Source organism: Canis aureus, chromosome X, assembly GCF_053574225.1.
Source record: "Canis aureus isolate CA01 chromosome X, VMU_Caureus_v.1.0, whole genome shotgun sequence".
In the NCBI taxonomy this organism is placed as follows: domain Eukaryota; kingdom Metazoa; phylum Chordata; class Mammalia; order Carnivora; family Canidae; genus Canis; species Canis aureus.
The window spans coordinates 73849789-73866289 of NC_135649.1; the positions used below are offsets into that span (position 1 = coordinate 73849789).

General features: G+C 36.9%; 1 protein-coding gene across 2 annotated transcripts in view; it reads right to left on the reverse strand.

Annotated features, from left to right (window-relative positions):
• Positions 1-553: 553 nt before the first annotated feature.
• ZC3H12B (zinc finger CCCH-type containing 12B) overlaps positions 554-16501 on the reverse strand; it is a 566523-nt gene continuing 550575 nt past the window's right edge. For both annotated transcript variants that reach the window (XM_077887584.1, XM_077887583.1), the window contains 3 exons: positions 8206-8440; positions 7458-7564; positions 554-6263 (listed from right to left, as the gene is read on the reverse strand). In XM_077887584.1, the coding sequence (XP_077743710.1) occupies positions 4843-6263; positions 7458-7564; positions 8206-8440 (1763 nt within the window). In that variant the 3' untranslated portion in view covers positions 554-4842. The remainder of the gene's footprint in view (positions 6264-7457; positions 7565-8205; positions 8441-16501) is intronic.

A 16501-nucleotide genomic window follows, 5' to 3' on the forward strand; every position in this document is an offset into this window, starting at 1 on the left:
TTCCAGTTGTAGCTTTGCCATTACCTCCCTCAGCCTTAGTCAAACCTCTTTAGTTCTTGGATCCTCAGTTCGCACAACTATAACTTGATGGAAGCTAAGCTTCCATCAGTGGCTTCTCTGTAAGTAAGGGTGCCAGAATGCTTCTAGCTCTGATATTTGGCTAATGCCCAGCAGATGATATTTCTATGTCCCTGAAGATATCAGGGAAGAAATTAAGCTGGGCCCTGAACCCTCCACCTAGTTCTGACCCATGAGTGGAGGCTTGGATCAGTCCAACCCTATGAGTAGCACTTAGGGCTGTGTTAGTATACAAAAATAGAAGAAGGCATATGCTTACTGTGGTAAAATTCAGATGAAGTCATTTGGGGAGATCCCTCTCCTTATAACTTATCTCATGATGCAAGTCCCAAGGACAGAAATTTTTTTGTAGTTTCAAGTTTTTATTTAAATTTCCCAAGGGAAGAAAATTAAGTTTTTAGAAGTGAACTAGAATGTGTGTATAGGTCGGTGTGGTATGGCTTTTGTTGTTGATGTTCTTAAAGAAACACAGTCATTTGTAGTTAGTAGACAAATAGTTTATGCAGAAAGTAAGTGTGGTTACAGTTCATTATTGTCAATGATACAGCATTTTCAATCATGATTATAGGTGAAACCAATAAAACCTCATTATGTAGTCATAGCATATTCATGCTAGTGAAAACATAGCAAAGCATTGCACCTGCGTTATAGGGGAAGACAAAACTGGGGATGGGACATATTTTCACTCACCTCTGGTTGGCTTTGTGTATTTTGTCATTGAGACTTACGTTATGTTTGGGTCAAACAAAAAACCCAAAGAGGTTTTATAAAAGTTTACAACCATTAAACAGTATTTGTTTAATCCCACAAATGGATAAAGCAAACTACTATAGCTCAGTGATATATAAATCAGGACTAGAAATAGTCAATCTGTCTATGTATATAGCTAGCTACAATATGGTAGACATTGAATATGCTGAGTCTTTCCAAAGGCATCGAATACTTTGGACAAGCAGGTTCCCAAAACATACCGGTTTGGTTTCCAATGAGAACTAACTGTAGTGCCACTTCAAGTTTAAGACTATGCCCTCCTCAGTGTCAGATGTGAGGAGGAGAAAACTAGGGGAAGACAGAGAAGGGTTAGGAAGAGACCTGAGCAGAGCTCTTTGGATAGCTTAACAGTATTTTCCCTGTGCAGTTTCAGACCTGGTTCACAGAGTAAAAGTGTATTGAAATTGTTGGCCCTCAAAAAGGGCAATTGTACGAAGTCCCATACTAACAGCATAGATAGAACAGTAAATGAGCGCCTCTCAAAATGAATTCTTCTATGTTAGAAGAAAGCTCAGTGCCAAAGGTTAATGGGTATCAATATTTGAATTACTGTATAAAGAGAATTTATTCTCAAATAGAAAAAATATGGGTTTTCAAAGTGTTCTGGAAACTAGGAAAGAAAGAGAGAATACTTATATTATTACTTAGAAAAAGAAAAGTTTTACAGACCCTTTCCATAAGGCATCTGTCATTCTCCTTTCTATACTTTACACTTTAAAAGATAGTGCAATGGCTACATGCGTCCTTTGAAAAGGCTCTAGTAATTGAATTGACCTTGCCACTCCAGAATCACACTTCTTCAGGTTGAAATAAAAGTAACCACAACAAAATCACAAAAAGAAACAAAAATCACAAAATGTATAAAATCTAAGGCCTGAATAGGCACAGACTTTCTATGAGTTCAGAAATTCAGTGAAAAAATTAAAAGTACAAAGCACCTCTTGCAAAATATACTGGTCCTTGAAAACCACACTAAACACTGCAGTAACCCCTGCTGAGTGCTTGGAGGTAAGTATTCTCAGGAACACAAGCTTAACCCTAAGAAAGAGGCCTGATTTTATTATCAGGAGAACTGAGAAGGTCCCAGTGCTTCTTTGTATTTGTTGTTTTATAATTACAGACAATATGGAAAAGTCAAGAAGTGTACAGATACCAGTATAAAGAAAATGTTTCTCTAATAACCTCACTAAAAAGCATGCTAGATTCATGCATTCATAATTTTAGCTTCTTGCAGATGATTCACTACCACAATTTTGACACAAAATTCCTTTTTTGGGGACATATTAAATGTAATAGGCTAAAGAGAACTTATGCAATATAATCCTTGAAACTGTACACATAATAGCTGTGTGCATAGTAATAAGGAAGCCTTGAAAAAATTGTCTTTGTCTATAAACCACTACTGCCCTTTGTAAATAGCTCCCTCATGACTCCCAGGCTGCTTTTCTGTGACACACAGTGCCACAAACATCATGGTGAAAAGTCAGTACCTAACTTAGTTTATTATGAGTTTTGTACATTTGTTCTTATGCAATCAGGAAAAAAAAGATATAATTTGTATCAACAAAAGGTCATTTCTGATTATTTGAAGCATTGCTTTTAGCCACTTTGGCTTGTACACATTTTATGAGAAGAATGACAATTGGTTTTGGAAAATAAAAAATACATATGCTGCCTTAAAAATATGTCCTGTGTTGGGAGGAGCTTACAGTTTTCCCAAGTATTAAATATGAACTTATTTGAGATAAATTGCAGCTGACAAGACAAATCTTGTGCTTCCCTGAAAATTGTGCAGCTAGTAGATACTGTGGTGCCATTGATGATTTTGGTAGGAAGATGAACTAACAGGTACAAAGTTAGTAGAGTCATCTAAGATTGTCAAATACCCTTGATTTAGACATGGGACAGATTCAGAAGGTCCAAGAGGTTGAAAATAAAATGTTTGTATAAGTTGAAAATAAAGTGTATAAAATTTGGGTGAAACTGAATTGCAAGCACTAGTTTCAGTGGCAACTGTCACTCTCTATTCTATATGGGACAGAAAGTACTTTTTACATATCAGCATGCTGGGGAATGGAAAGATCAGAGAGTAGGAGATGAATACAAAGCTGTGGTTAACTGAAGATAAATGCTGATTGAGATGCAGTTTTGATCAACTAGGACAGAGATAGAAAGCCAGAAAGCAGCATGCAAGCCACTATGAAACCACCAGAAACAATCCTGACTACAGACTCACGTGTGGAGGGTTTCACGATAAGAAACATTTATAGAGAGTGTCACACCTTTTCATGAAGCAACAAAAGACCTAGACCAGGCCTTCTTAACTTTCATGATAAAAAAAAATCATAGAAATTAGCAAGTTCCAGCTCAAGAAATAGTGAGCAGGTCATGGTTCAAAATGTTTAATATACAATGGATTAAAAAAAGGGGCTCATTTAGTACAGCTTAAAAAAAAACAACCCAATAATGCCTCTAGAGGAGGCATTTAGCTACAAAGTTTTCCACCCTGAGCAAGATACTAGTTGCACAAATGGTGCCACCCAACCCAAAGTCCTGCTGTCTTTAGTAATGCATTTAATAATTATCTAAGGGTAAGTGCATCCTGTTTGCTATATTTGAAGTGCATAACTGAGCCAGTTATTAGCAAAGATGTACCATCTCCTTTTGTAAGCTGCCTTTTTCCACTTAGAAATCCCCTCGTTTTGTTTCCTAAAGAAATTCTGTTCCACCAGTGATCAACCTTATTTCCCAAAGGGTGGACAACAAGAGAAAGTGGATTACATGACTGTGCACTGTCCTCCATTACGTTTTATCCTGTGATGTCGAATACTGCATAGGTCAGAAGTCTAAAAAGTATCCATTAGACCCTCCTTGAATGCAGCTTTTGTGTTCATCATTTAATGCTGCACGTTTGGCCATCTCTCCTGGTAAAAAGGAAGTGAAGTCTGGTAGTAACTCCCTTGGTCCTGGTCAAACTTCTGTGCTTTTTTAGCACAAACCTGATATGCTTGGATCTTGAGCTTTTCCATCAGCTCCTCTGAAATAAAAAGCTGTAATCTGATCTTTAATTTGCTAAGGTGAAGAGATATAAAAGCTAAGAACTATCAGTAAATGTTGACCAGTAAAAACTGCAAAGGAAGTAGAGCTAGCTTGCTCTGGTGTCTAAGAAAACAATATTCAAATATTGGCATGTAATTTCACTTTCAAAACTGGTCGTAACTATGAAATGTGACATAAAATCAAATTAGATTCATGATCTATACAACTATAGACTAAGGACTGTGCAGAGCTTTTCTTCTCATTATCACTATATAAAAGGTTATATGGAAATACAGAAACATCTTAAACTAAATACATACAGTTATACATGCAATATAATTGCTAACAATAAGTTTGAAATATACCTCTAGAAGCTTTGATGTGACCCTATAGCTTGGTTAGTAAAGATATTGAATGGTCAGATATTCATGCAATAATTTATGCATTTGCTTTTAAATAGCTTTAAATATCCTATTAAAAATCCCCCAAAGGTTAATTCAACATATAATTTGCTCCTGATGCTCTTCCTTTTAAAATTAGATATATTATCAATACTTTGTAATATAGAATATGTGATTAAGAAAATGTTGGTAATGGAATCCCTTGGGAGATTCTTGCAGTTAGACCTTCTCCCCCTGAGTTTTGTCCTCCATTGCCTGCATGGTGCCGTGCAAAAAAGCATGGGACTTGGAGTCAGAGGACTTGAGTATGAGCCATGATTTGGTCACTTGCTAGCAGCGTGACCTTGGCAAGGAACTTAATCTCAATGAGATTTAGTTTCTTTTTCTAGAAAATAAGACATCAGTAAGATTTATCTTACAAGGTTGTTTTGAGCTTCAAATAACATAAACACTGTAACTTGTAAAGCGCAACACAAAATTATTAGTTACTCATCATAGTATTAATGCATTATTAGTATTTATATTTGTATAAAGGATTAACTTCTATGTCATGTCAACGAGCAGCCCTAAGCTTAGAAACAATCAAAGCTGCCAGTTGTTGGGCATCTGCTGTGTGGGGATTCTTCTCCATCACTGCAAGAACAATGTTTGAAGGGAAAATATTGCAGAGGTTCTTGTAAGTCTGATACTGGTGCTCTGGGATCATATGCTCCCTGTTATCATTGCGCATTCCAACCCAAGGATTTCTCCAAAGCTGTTCCATCTTTTCAGGCACGCTCCGTACCATGACTGGCTCATAGCATGGTTGCATGAGGCTGTTACTCAAGGGATAAGAGTGGTAGCCATAGGAATCGGTTGCACAGGGCAATGGGTCCCAGCTGGCATGTTGCTCCCGGCACAGAGGAGGTCTCCTTTGCCTCATGGGGTTGCTCTCATAGAGGCGGGAGTCAGAAATGCTGTCCATACGAGTCATTACCAGGGCACGTCCTGGCTGGGGGGTTGCCCCAGGATGGATATTGGGAGGCATAGAGTAGTCTCCAGGACCGCTGGAGCATACGCCAGTTGCTGGGTGCTGGGCTTGCAGAACTAAGTGGGGAACTGACTGTTTGTGGGGGACTTGCTTAGAATCCTCTGGGCCATAGTTCTGCACTCGCGTTAAGGCGTCATGGTAACCATGAGGAAAAGGCTGAAGACGGTTCTGAGATGCCGAACGATGCAGCTTCAAACTGCCCTCAGGATGGCTATCACCTACAGCCAAGTACAGGTTGTTGTAAGAGGAATAGTTGTCGTTCCTGGTATGGCTCATACGGTTGTCAGGACAGAGGTTGGGATTCCGGGCATATACTCCTCGGTCTGCTTCAGCCATGTAGTACTCTCGATTATGCATGCTGTTGACGTTCAGTTTGGAGAAGTCACTTAACATTGAATAGTAGCCATGGTCCCCCAAGGACTCAAACTTTGGATATTGGTCAGCATAGCTAATAGGAGTCCCATGGCTATTGGTTACCAGGATTGGGGGATACTGCATGCTAGCCATGTGCTCCAGTGAGGCCTTCTGGTGGGGGAAATGAGAGGATCCTGGCACTGGGCTGCTGGCTGAACGGGTGTTGAGTGCACTCACTGCATGGCTTTTGGGGGGTGGGATTGTGGGGACACTTAGGGCGGTCACAAGTGAGGGGACAGAGCTGGCCTCAGGCTTACGGGCAATCGACAGCCATTCCTCAGGCTCTACAGCCATGGACCGGATGCTGGGATCCGACTGGCGCTTGGGGGTCACACGTTTGACTTCTGAGGTTGTCTCACCTTTGGCACTAGACAGCCCTGTGCCACACTTGGCCAGGGTGCCTTCACTCACGGTTTTCACTGTGGACAGTTTGGCACTGATGCGGAGCTCATCAGCCACGGAACGCTGTGGTTGATTGGCCCGCTCCGGATGGTAGTATTTGCACTTGTGGCCATAGGTGCATTTTTTGCCTGAAAAATAATGCCTTGGGGTAAGACTCTCTCTCATACCAGTGCAAATCTGTCAGAAACTGTTGTAACAATCTGGTTACTCAGGTTAGAGTTTTACTGTTTGAGATTAAGGAAGAAAATTAACTGTCCATGAAGATGAGAGGCAGGACAACATCAACGAGGCATCATACGCTGTAAGGGGATAGGGGAGAAGTGGAAAGCTGGCAAGGAAACTTCAGTGTAAAAGCTAAGAACTGAGAGTTGAACAGCCTTCATTTTCCTATAACTCACAATTTTGTCTAGGCATAACCTGCATGCTGAGGTGGTATAGGGTAGCAGCAGGCAGCATAGTGCTATGCCAAAAACACATGCTTGGTAGCCAGTCAGACTTGAATTTCAATTCCAGCTATGTTACTTACTAGCCATGTAACTTTGGTAAGTGACTTTACTTTCTGAGCCTCAATTTCTTCTTCCATATAAAAGTCCATAATTATGCCTATATTATACAGACACTGTGTAGATTAAATGAAGATAATGTAGATTAAATGAAAGTACTCTATAATTAAAATAAAAGTTAATTGAGAAAAAGAAAAAATCCAAGATGTCCCATAAATATGTGATTATCCAAAAAGAGTGAACATCCAAAGTAGCCTTAGACCAGGCAGCCCATGTTGCACTGTTAGGCTCACAAACTTTGTATCAGAGGGACTTGTTTAAGATTATGAAAGCACTCTAGAAAACTATATTTTAAAAAAGCAAATGAAAAAGAAGTTTGGAAGCAAACTGGAAAATACAGAACTGAAGAAAAGAGTATTATTAGTTGACAGAGAGTGCAATCACCTGCTTAAGAGACATGTCCTTCTTAGGGCCAAATCCAATTTGGCATTACCCTTTCTGCTTCCATAGGCCATGTGGGTTTCTGTACTTCCCTGCCTCCAGTAACACCACTTAAGATGGAGGCAGCTAAAACACATGCATTATTTAAACAAGTAACAACTTATCTTCCCTTCAATTCTAGTTACCTTTTCCTCGTGCAGTTTCTAGGATGATTCTTTAAATGCCTAACCGAAAATACATAAAGACAGAGACATTAAGTCACAAGAAGGGGACAAGTTAGGATTTTCCATTTGAAAGGGAAATCTTTGAGAGGTAAGTATCTATATAGTCCTTATGTTTCCCATAGTATAGAACTCAGTTCCGCACATAGGTACTCACCATAAGGGCACGGTTGCTTCTTGTGCTCCGGAACAACAGGTCTCTTTCTCAAGAAATTTTCAAGATTTGGGCCATGACGTCCTAAAGGATCATCTGGAGGCATAAATCTGAAAGCAAATAGTAAGAGGTAAATGTCTTCCTTTCAACCCCCTTTAGGAGTTCAGACTTTCATTGTCACAGCCTTCTAATTGCCCTTTTTGCCTCAAGCTAAGCCAGCAGTTCCTCCCTCCATTCTCATTTGATCACACACACACACACACACACACACACACACACACACACACGATTTTTCCAGTGTATGATTCTTCTGTAGACTATATGTTTCAACCATAATGGTTCCCCAACATGAAACCCACTTTCACATCTTTATACCTTTATTCATGATAGTCCCTTTACCTGTAATGCCCAGTAGTCCCCTTTTTTCTGTCTGTAAACAGACAGTAAACTTCACCTCAAATGTCATCTCCTGTTTGAGGCTTTTTCCTATCATTTCATGTAGACAAAGAAATTTTAAAAATTCTAACCATACTGCTTATCACTACACATTGTGGTTCTCTTTCTCTCTCTTCACTACCCTTTGAGACTCTTAAGGGTGAGTCCTGTTTCTTATTCAGCCTCTTATCCCCATGCCAATCAGCATAATGCACAGTACACAGTAAATGTTTAGTAAATGTTTATTGAAATGAAATAATCTATTCCTAGTGAAACTTGGATTTAGGTTATTCAGAGCCTACTGAAAGCAACGTACTTGTCATTCACAAAGGAATACATCAGCAACCGCTCCTCTATAAACTTCTTCCATTCTGGCTTTTCAACTTGAAGGTCTCGATAGTTATCATTAGATACAATGATGCCATCAGAATCGAAAGCCAATTTGACTATGAACCGGTCATCATAACAGACAACTCTTCTGCCCTGGACCCTTCGGGATGGTGTGAAGACAAGAATCTTTTCTTTCTCCAGTTTACGTAGAATATCTTGATCTGTCAAAATATAGATTATATGCCACAGAGTAGAAACCATCTTTGGAAATTACCAGCATTATCCTCATATTACAAGTACAGATGTTTGTACTAGATGAATATGTTATTTGCCCTTAGAGAGGAAGTGGCCTCTATTCCTGGCTATGGTACCAATTTGGATTGTGACCTTAGACTTAGACCTTCTCCTTGGGACTTCAGTTTTCCATAAAGTGAAGGAACTGGATTCAATGACATCTAAGTTTCAAAAACTACCATGAAGAGTGAAAAATAACACTGATATCCTAGCATTCTTGATGATTGTTTTGCCCTTTGGAGGAAGGACCATCTTTTGACTGCTGAAGAAAACAGAGCAGTATGCTGAGGATGTGCCTGCCAGGAGAAAGGTAAGGCATCATTCCATACATTACATTTTTGCCTTCTGCCTGAAGGAAAGCCACAATTAAGGAGATATAAAGCTGTAGCATGTTGAGTACTGACCCCCTTTCCTTTTGGCCTCTTAACTGCTGAGGAAAGAAAGCACACAAGCTGGACTTGAGCAGGGTCAGGATCTACTCTCAGATGAAGTTGGGACCCTGTTCAGAAGCTGGCAGACAACTCCACAACACAGCTCTGACCACCACTCTGACTTACTTATTTGGCACATCATGCAAACAGCTGATACTCAGAGGACTGGGGTCTATATGTTCTCAAATGCTATAAAGAGCTAGCTTCATATAGTGTTGTAAGTGAATGTAGTAATCCTACTGACATTAGAGTTGCATCATTGGCCTTAAGCATGTTTGCCTTTGCAGGCCCCTTCTTTAATAAAGAAATATTATTCACAAATACTCATCAAGAAAAGTGTACTCCTTATTCCTCATCACCTATTCACCTATCCACACCACCCAACTTCTCTCTGGTAACACTCTATAGATAAGAGTGTTTTTTGGTTGGTCTCTCAATTTTTTTCATTTGCTGATTTGTTTTGTTTCTTAAATTCCACATAACAGTGAAACCATATGATATTTTTCTTTCTCTGAATGACTTTTATCATTTAACATTATACTGTCTAGCTCTATTCATGTCATTGCAAATGGAAGATTTCATTTTTTGGTATAAATATATTTTTTAAGTTTTTGTTTTAATTCCAAATCACATACAGTGCCATATTACTTTCAGTTGTACTAGGTTTCACTCTTTCTTATGGCTGAAGAATATTCCATTGTATGTATATACACTACATTTTATTTATCCATTCATCAATCTATGGACACTAGGGCTGCTTCCATATTCTGGAAATGATGCTGCTATAAACATACAGGTGCATGTAACTTTTTGAATTAGTGTTTGCATTGTTTTTTTTTTTTTTGCATTTTGGGGGGATATACCACTGGGGATAGTAGTTCTATTTTTAACTTTTTTGAGGAACTTCCACAGTGGCTACAAAATTTTGCATTCCCACCAACAGTGCAAGGAGTTCTTTTTTCTCCACATCCTTGCCAATACTTGTTTCTTGTGTTTTCTATTTTAGCCATTCTGACAGGGGTGAGGTGATATCTCATTGTATTTTTGATTTCTGTTTCCCTGAGGATGAGTGATGTTGAGCATCTTTCATGTGTCTGTTGGCCATCCATATGTCTTCATTGGAGAAATGTCTGTTCATGACTACTGCCCATTTTTTAATGGGATTATTTGTTTTTTGGTATTAATTTGTATAAATCCTTTACATATTTTGGATAATTCCCCTTTACCAGATATATCATCTGCAAATATCTTTACCCATTCTTTAGGGTGCCTTTTAATTTTGTTGATTGTTCCTTCACTGTGCAGAAGTTTTGTATTTTGATGGAGTATCAATAGTTTATTTTTGCTTTTATTTCTCTTGCTTCAGGAAATATATCTAGAAAAATATTTGCTGTGGATGTCAGAGACATTACTGTTTTGTGTCCTCTTCTAGAATTTTTACGATGTCAGGTCTCTCATTTAGGTCTTTAATCCATTTTGAGTTTATTTTGTGTATGGGGTAGGAAAGAGGTCCAGTTTCATTCTTTTGCTTGTTGTTGTCCAGTATGCCCAACACCATTTGTTGAAGAAACTGTCTTTTTCCCATTGGATATTCTTTCCAGATTTATTGAAGAGTAACTGACCATATATAATTGTGGGTTTATTTCTGGTTTTCTATTCTGTTCCATTGATCTATGTGTCTATTTTTGTGCCAGTACCATATTGTTTTGTTTACTACAGCTTTCTAACATAACTTGAAGCTCAGAATTGTGATGCCTTCAGCTTTGCTTTCATTTTTCAAGATTGCTTTGATTTTCAGGGTATTTTGTGTTTCCATACCAATTTTAGGATTGTTTGGTCTAGCTCTGCAAAAAATACTGTTTATATTTTGATAAGGATTGCAATAAATGGTAGATTGATTTGAGTAGCATAGACTTCTTAAAAATGTTTGTTGTTCCAATCCATGAGCATAGAATATTTTTCCATTTCTTTGTGTCTTCCTCAATTTCTTTCATAAGTGTTCTATAGTTTTCAAAGTATAGCTCTTTTGTCTCTTCAGTTAGGTTTATTTAGGAATAATATCTTATTGGTTTTGGTGCAAGTGTAAATGGGGTTCATTTCTTAATTTTTTTTTCTGCTGCTTCATTATTGGTGTATAGGAATGCAACAGATTTCTGTATGCTGATTTTGTATCTTACAACATTACTGAATTCATTTATCAGTCTAGCAGTTTTTTGGAGGCTTTCAGAATTTCTATATAGAATATCATGTCATATGTAAATAGTGAAAGTTTACTTCTTCCTTACTGATTTGGTGCCTTCTATTTCTTTTTATTGTCTGATTGTTGTGGCTATGACTTCTGGTTCTATGTTGAATAATAGTGGTGAGAGTGGACATACATGTCTTGTTCCTGACCTTAGGGGGAAAGCTCTCAATTTTTCCCTATTGAGGATCATGTTAGCTGTGGGTTTTTCATATATTGCCTTTATTAATTTGAGATATATTCCCTCTAAACCTATGTTTTTTAGGGTTTTTATAATGAATGGATGTTGTACTTTGTGAAATACTATTTCTGCACCTATTTAAATGATCATATGGCTATTTCCCCCCATTTAAAGTTTTTATTTAAATTCCAATTATGTACAGTGTAATATTATTTTCTAGGGTACGATATATAGTGATTCAATACTTACATACAACATGTGGTGAAGTCACAACAACTGCACTCCTTAATCCCTATCACCTATTTAATCCATTCCACCCCCAACTTCCCCTCTGGTAACCATCAGTTTATTCTTTATAGTTAAGAGTATATTTCTTGGTTTGCCTCTCTCTCTCTTCTTTTCCCTATGCTCCTTTGTTTTGTTTCTTAAATTCCACATATGAGTGAAATCATATGGTATTTGACTTTCTCTGACTGCTTTATTTTGCTAGCATAATACTCTCCAGTGCCACTCATCATTGGAGGTATATATATATATATATATATATATATATATATATATATTATAATATATAAATATATATAATATATAATATACTTTTATATTATATATATACCTCCAACGATGAGTTATATATATATTTATATATAAAAATATATATAAATGTATATATATATATATATTTAAAGATTTTATTTATTCTTGAGAGATAGAGAGAGAGAGGCAGAAGGAGGAGCATGCTGAGAGCCTGACATGGGACTCAGTCCTGGGACTCCAGGATCAGGCCCTGGGCTGAAGGCAGGTATATATATATATATATATATATATATATATATATATATCTCACATCTTCTTTATCCATTAATTAGTTGATGGACATTTGGGTTTTTTATAATATGACTATTCTAGGTAATGCAGCTATAAACATCAGGTTGCATGTCTCCCCTCAAATTAGTATTTTTGTATTGTTTTGGTAAATACCTAGTAGTACAATTATAGTACAATTGCTGGATCTTAGGTAGTTCAATTTTTATCTTTTATCTTTTTTTTCATTTTTTAAAAAGATTTTCTTTGTTTATTTGACAGAGAGAAAGAGAGAGAGAACAAGCAGGGGGAGCAGCAGGCAGACAGAAAGAGAAGCAGACTCAGTGACAAGCAGGGCACCCAATGCAGGGCTTGATGCAGAGCTCTATTGCAGGATCCTAGGATCATGACTGAGTGGAAAGCAGATGTCCAACTGAGCCATCAAAGTGTCACAATGTTTCATTCTTAAAAAGGTCACAGAAACTGTAATAAAGTGCAGAAAATAGTTAAATGTTATACAACGTATTTGCTATTTCTTTATTATAGTATTAGTATACCTTGGGAAAATATTAAATAAATGAAAAATATGGATCATACATTGATTGTATTTAATATATGTATATATAAATGTGTATTTATAAATATATATATAAATATAAATATATATATATATATATATATATATATATATATACTTACAAATGAGGAATATCTTGTTAAAATTCACAGTAATGTTATGTAGGGCTAAATAGGATCTGAATAGGTTCTGATCTTGGTATACTAAAAAAGTATGTAAAAGAAGGAATCTTCAAATGAATTTATATTTTTATTTGAGATTAAGCAAGTATATAACTGTGGTATATTTGGCCAATAATCTAAAACTATTTTTCCATTATTGAAACATAGGTAAGATTGGTATCTTTAAATTCTCATTATTTCTCAGAGTAATAGCCATTCATTGTATAAACATAGATCAGTAAAAGAATATTGAAAACTGCCTATTCCAACAAGCATATTTACTTCCACTGTTAATGACTCTTTGGAAGTCTTGACTCTTTACAATGTATGGGATTACATTTCCAGTTACAATTGTGTATAGACATGGTCCATTCCCTTATAAAATGGCTCTCTGAGTCAGTTTAAGTTCAGGTGCAAAACTGATACTGCAATTGATACTGCAAACTGTCTCTAATAATGCTTATTATTTGATATCCACAGTTTATAGAGTGTGACCAACCTCATGACAAAATGTTCATGTGCAAAAAAAAAACAAACAAACAAACCAAAAAAAAAAACAAAAAAACAAAATGTTCATGTGCTTTATAAATTGGAATAGAAAGTGAGTCCTTACTTAAATAAGGAAATTAAGTAACATTTTCGCATTTGTAGAAGTGCTTTCCCATGAGATATTTATATTTTTTACCACCATGAACCCTGAGGTGGATTTTCTTGCATTGTAAGGTAGGTTGATGCACTATTATTGTTATCCTTATTTTGCATAACAAATGGAGACACAGAAGGATTATAGCTAGATCTGAATCTGAGTCTTCAGTCCATGCCCAATGTGCATTCAACATACTGTAAGATATTTCTCACCACCATACTATGAGACATTATTCAGCATCCTATCACTTTTTGGAATATAAGTACTGGTATAGTAATTCTTTGGAAGCAATTCCACAGTATAATGGATGGTGACAAAATTACCCTGCCACTCATCACAAGACCTAATTAGACTCTTATTTTGATGCCATACTTTTTAGTATGCTGCCTTTAGCTGGGCTTCCCCACTCAGCAGTATTGGAAAGCAAATGAAGTACTTTATTTCTTTTCCACACTCTCAGCTAGCGTCCTGAGCTTATAGGACAGTGAAATCCCCAAACCTAGATAAACTGTCAACCAACTATTCATCTGTGACACAGTTTCACTATCTGCCAAATACTATCTGCAATAATACGTCCTTGTTTTGGTATTGTTAAAATAGATGGCATGAGAGATTTAGCATAATATAAAGCACGTAGCTAGCTCTCAATCTGTGTCATGATATTATATCATGGTTAAAGTTGGTCCGAGGAGTGGCAACACAATGGAGCGGGAACACTGGGATGAGTACTGCCTTGGTCCCATTAGATACTAACTCTGACTTTCAGTCAGAACCTTTACATACCAGGGACTCAGTTTTCTCATCTGTAAACCGACCAGATTAATTGTTATGGTTTAACATATACTAATACTAATATCCTGGATTTATACATAATGAATAACACCATCGGTTTGCCTGAGATAATAGTTCTCAATTTTGTACATTTGAAGAGAAACTTAAGTGGTTTCACTGAAGCCCATGATGGAGCCAAGAACCGGCTTACTTACCCAAGAGAAATGTAGCCTCCTACCTCCTTCCTTATAGTTGTGTCTATCTTTGTTTAAATCTTTTCAGTGGTATGGTTCTAGGATTCTTTTATCTTTTTTGAGATAACTTTATACTGTTGCTGTTTTCTAGTGTGGCTGCACCAGTTTGCATTTCCACCAATGTTGCAGCAGGGCTCCTCTTTCTAAACATCCTTGCCAACACGTGTTACTTCTTGCATTGTTGATTTTAGCCATCTGACAGGTGTGAGGTGGTGTCTCATTGTAGTTTTGATTTGTATTTCCCTGATGTTGAGTGATCTTGCGCATCTTTTCTTTTTTAATTTTTTTATTGGAGTTCAATTTGCCAACATATAGCATAACACCCAGTGCTCATCCTGCCAAGTGCCCCCTCAGTGCCCATCACCCAGTCACCCCAGCCCCCCGCCCACCTCCCCTTCCACTACCCCTGTTCATTTCCCAGAGGTAGGTGTCTCTCATGTTTTGTCACCCTCACTGATATTTTCACTCATTTTCTCTCCTTTCCTTTTATTCCCTTTCACTAATTTTTATATTCTCCAAGTAAATGAGACCATATAATGTTTGTCCTTTTTTGGGCATCTTGTCATGTGTCTGTTGGCCATATGCATGTCTTCTTTGGAAAGATGTCTATTCGTGTCTTCTGTCCATTTTTTAATTGAATTTTTTTGTAGTGTTGAGTTTTATAAGTTCTTTACAGATTTTGGATACTAACCCATTATCAAATATGCCATTTGCAAATAACTTCTCCCATTCCTTAGGTTGACATTTAGTTTTGTTGATTGTTCTCTTTGCTGTATAGATGCTTTATATTTTGATGAAGTCCCAATAGTTTATTTTTGCTTTTGTTTCCCTTGCCTCATGGGACATATTAAGTAAGAAATTGTTATGGCCAGGATGCCTGGGTGGCCCAGTGGTTGAGCGTCTGCCTTTTTGGTTCATGATCCTGGGAGTCCCAGGATCAAGTCCCACATTGGGCTCCCTGCATGGAGCCTGCTTCTCCCTATGCCTGTGTCTCTGCCTCTCTCTGTGTGTGTCTCTCATGAATAAATAAATAAAGTATTTTAAAAAAGAAATTGTTATGGCCAATAGCAAAGAGATTACTGCTTTTGTTCTCCTCTAGGATTTTAATAATTTCCTGCCTCACATTTAGGTCTTTTATCCATTTTGAATTTATTTTTGTGTACGGTGTATAAAAAGTGGTCCAGTTTCATTCATTTACATGTCACTGTCCAATTTTCTCAACATGATTTGTTGAAGAGACTGCCTTTTTTCCATTGGATATTCTTCCCTGCTTTGTCAAAGGTAATTGACCATATATTTGAGAGTTCCTTTCTGAGTTTTCTATTCTGTTCCATTGATCTATGTGTCTATTTTTGTGCCACCCTATATTGTTTTGATTAGTACTGTTTTGTGATATAACTTGAAGTCTGGACTTGTAATACCTCTAGCTTTGCTTTTCTTTTTCAAGCTTGCTTTGTCTATTTAGGGTCTTTTGTTTTTCCACAAAAATTTTAGAATTGTTTTTCTAGCTCTGTGAAAGATGCTGGTGGTATTTTGATAGGAATTGCATTAAATGTGCTTTGAGTAGTATAAACATTTAAACATCATCTCTTCTTCCAATCCATGAGCATGGAATGTTTTTGCCATTTCTTTTTGTCATGTTTAATTTCTTTCATCAGTGTTTTATAAGTCTCAGAGTATAGATCATTTACCTAGGTATCTTATAGTTTTTGGTGCAATTATAAATGAGATTGGTTCCTTAATTTCTCTTTCCGCTGCTTTATTATTGGTGTATAGAAATTCAACAGATTTCTGAACATTGATTTTGTATCCTGTGACTTTACTATATTTGTTCATCAGTGTTATCAGTCTTTAGGTGGAGTCTTTTGGATTTTCTTTTTTTATTTTATTATTATGCTCTAAAATAAATCCTTATGCTTTT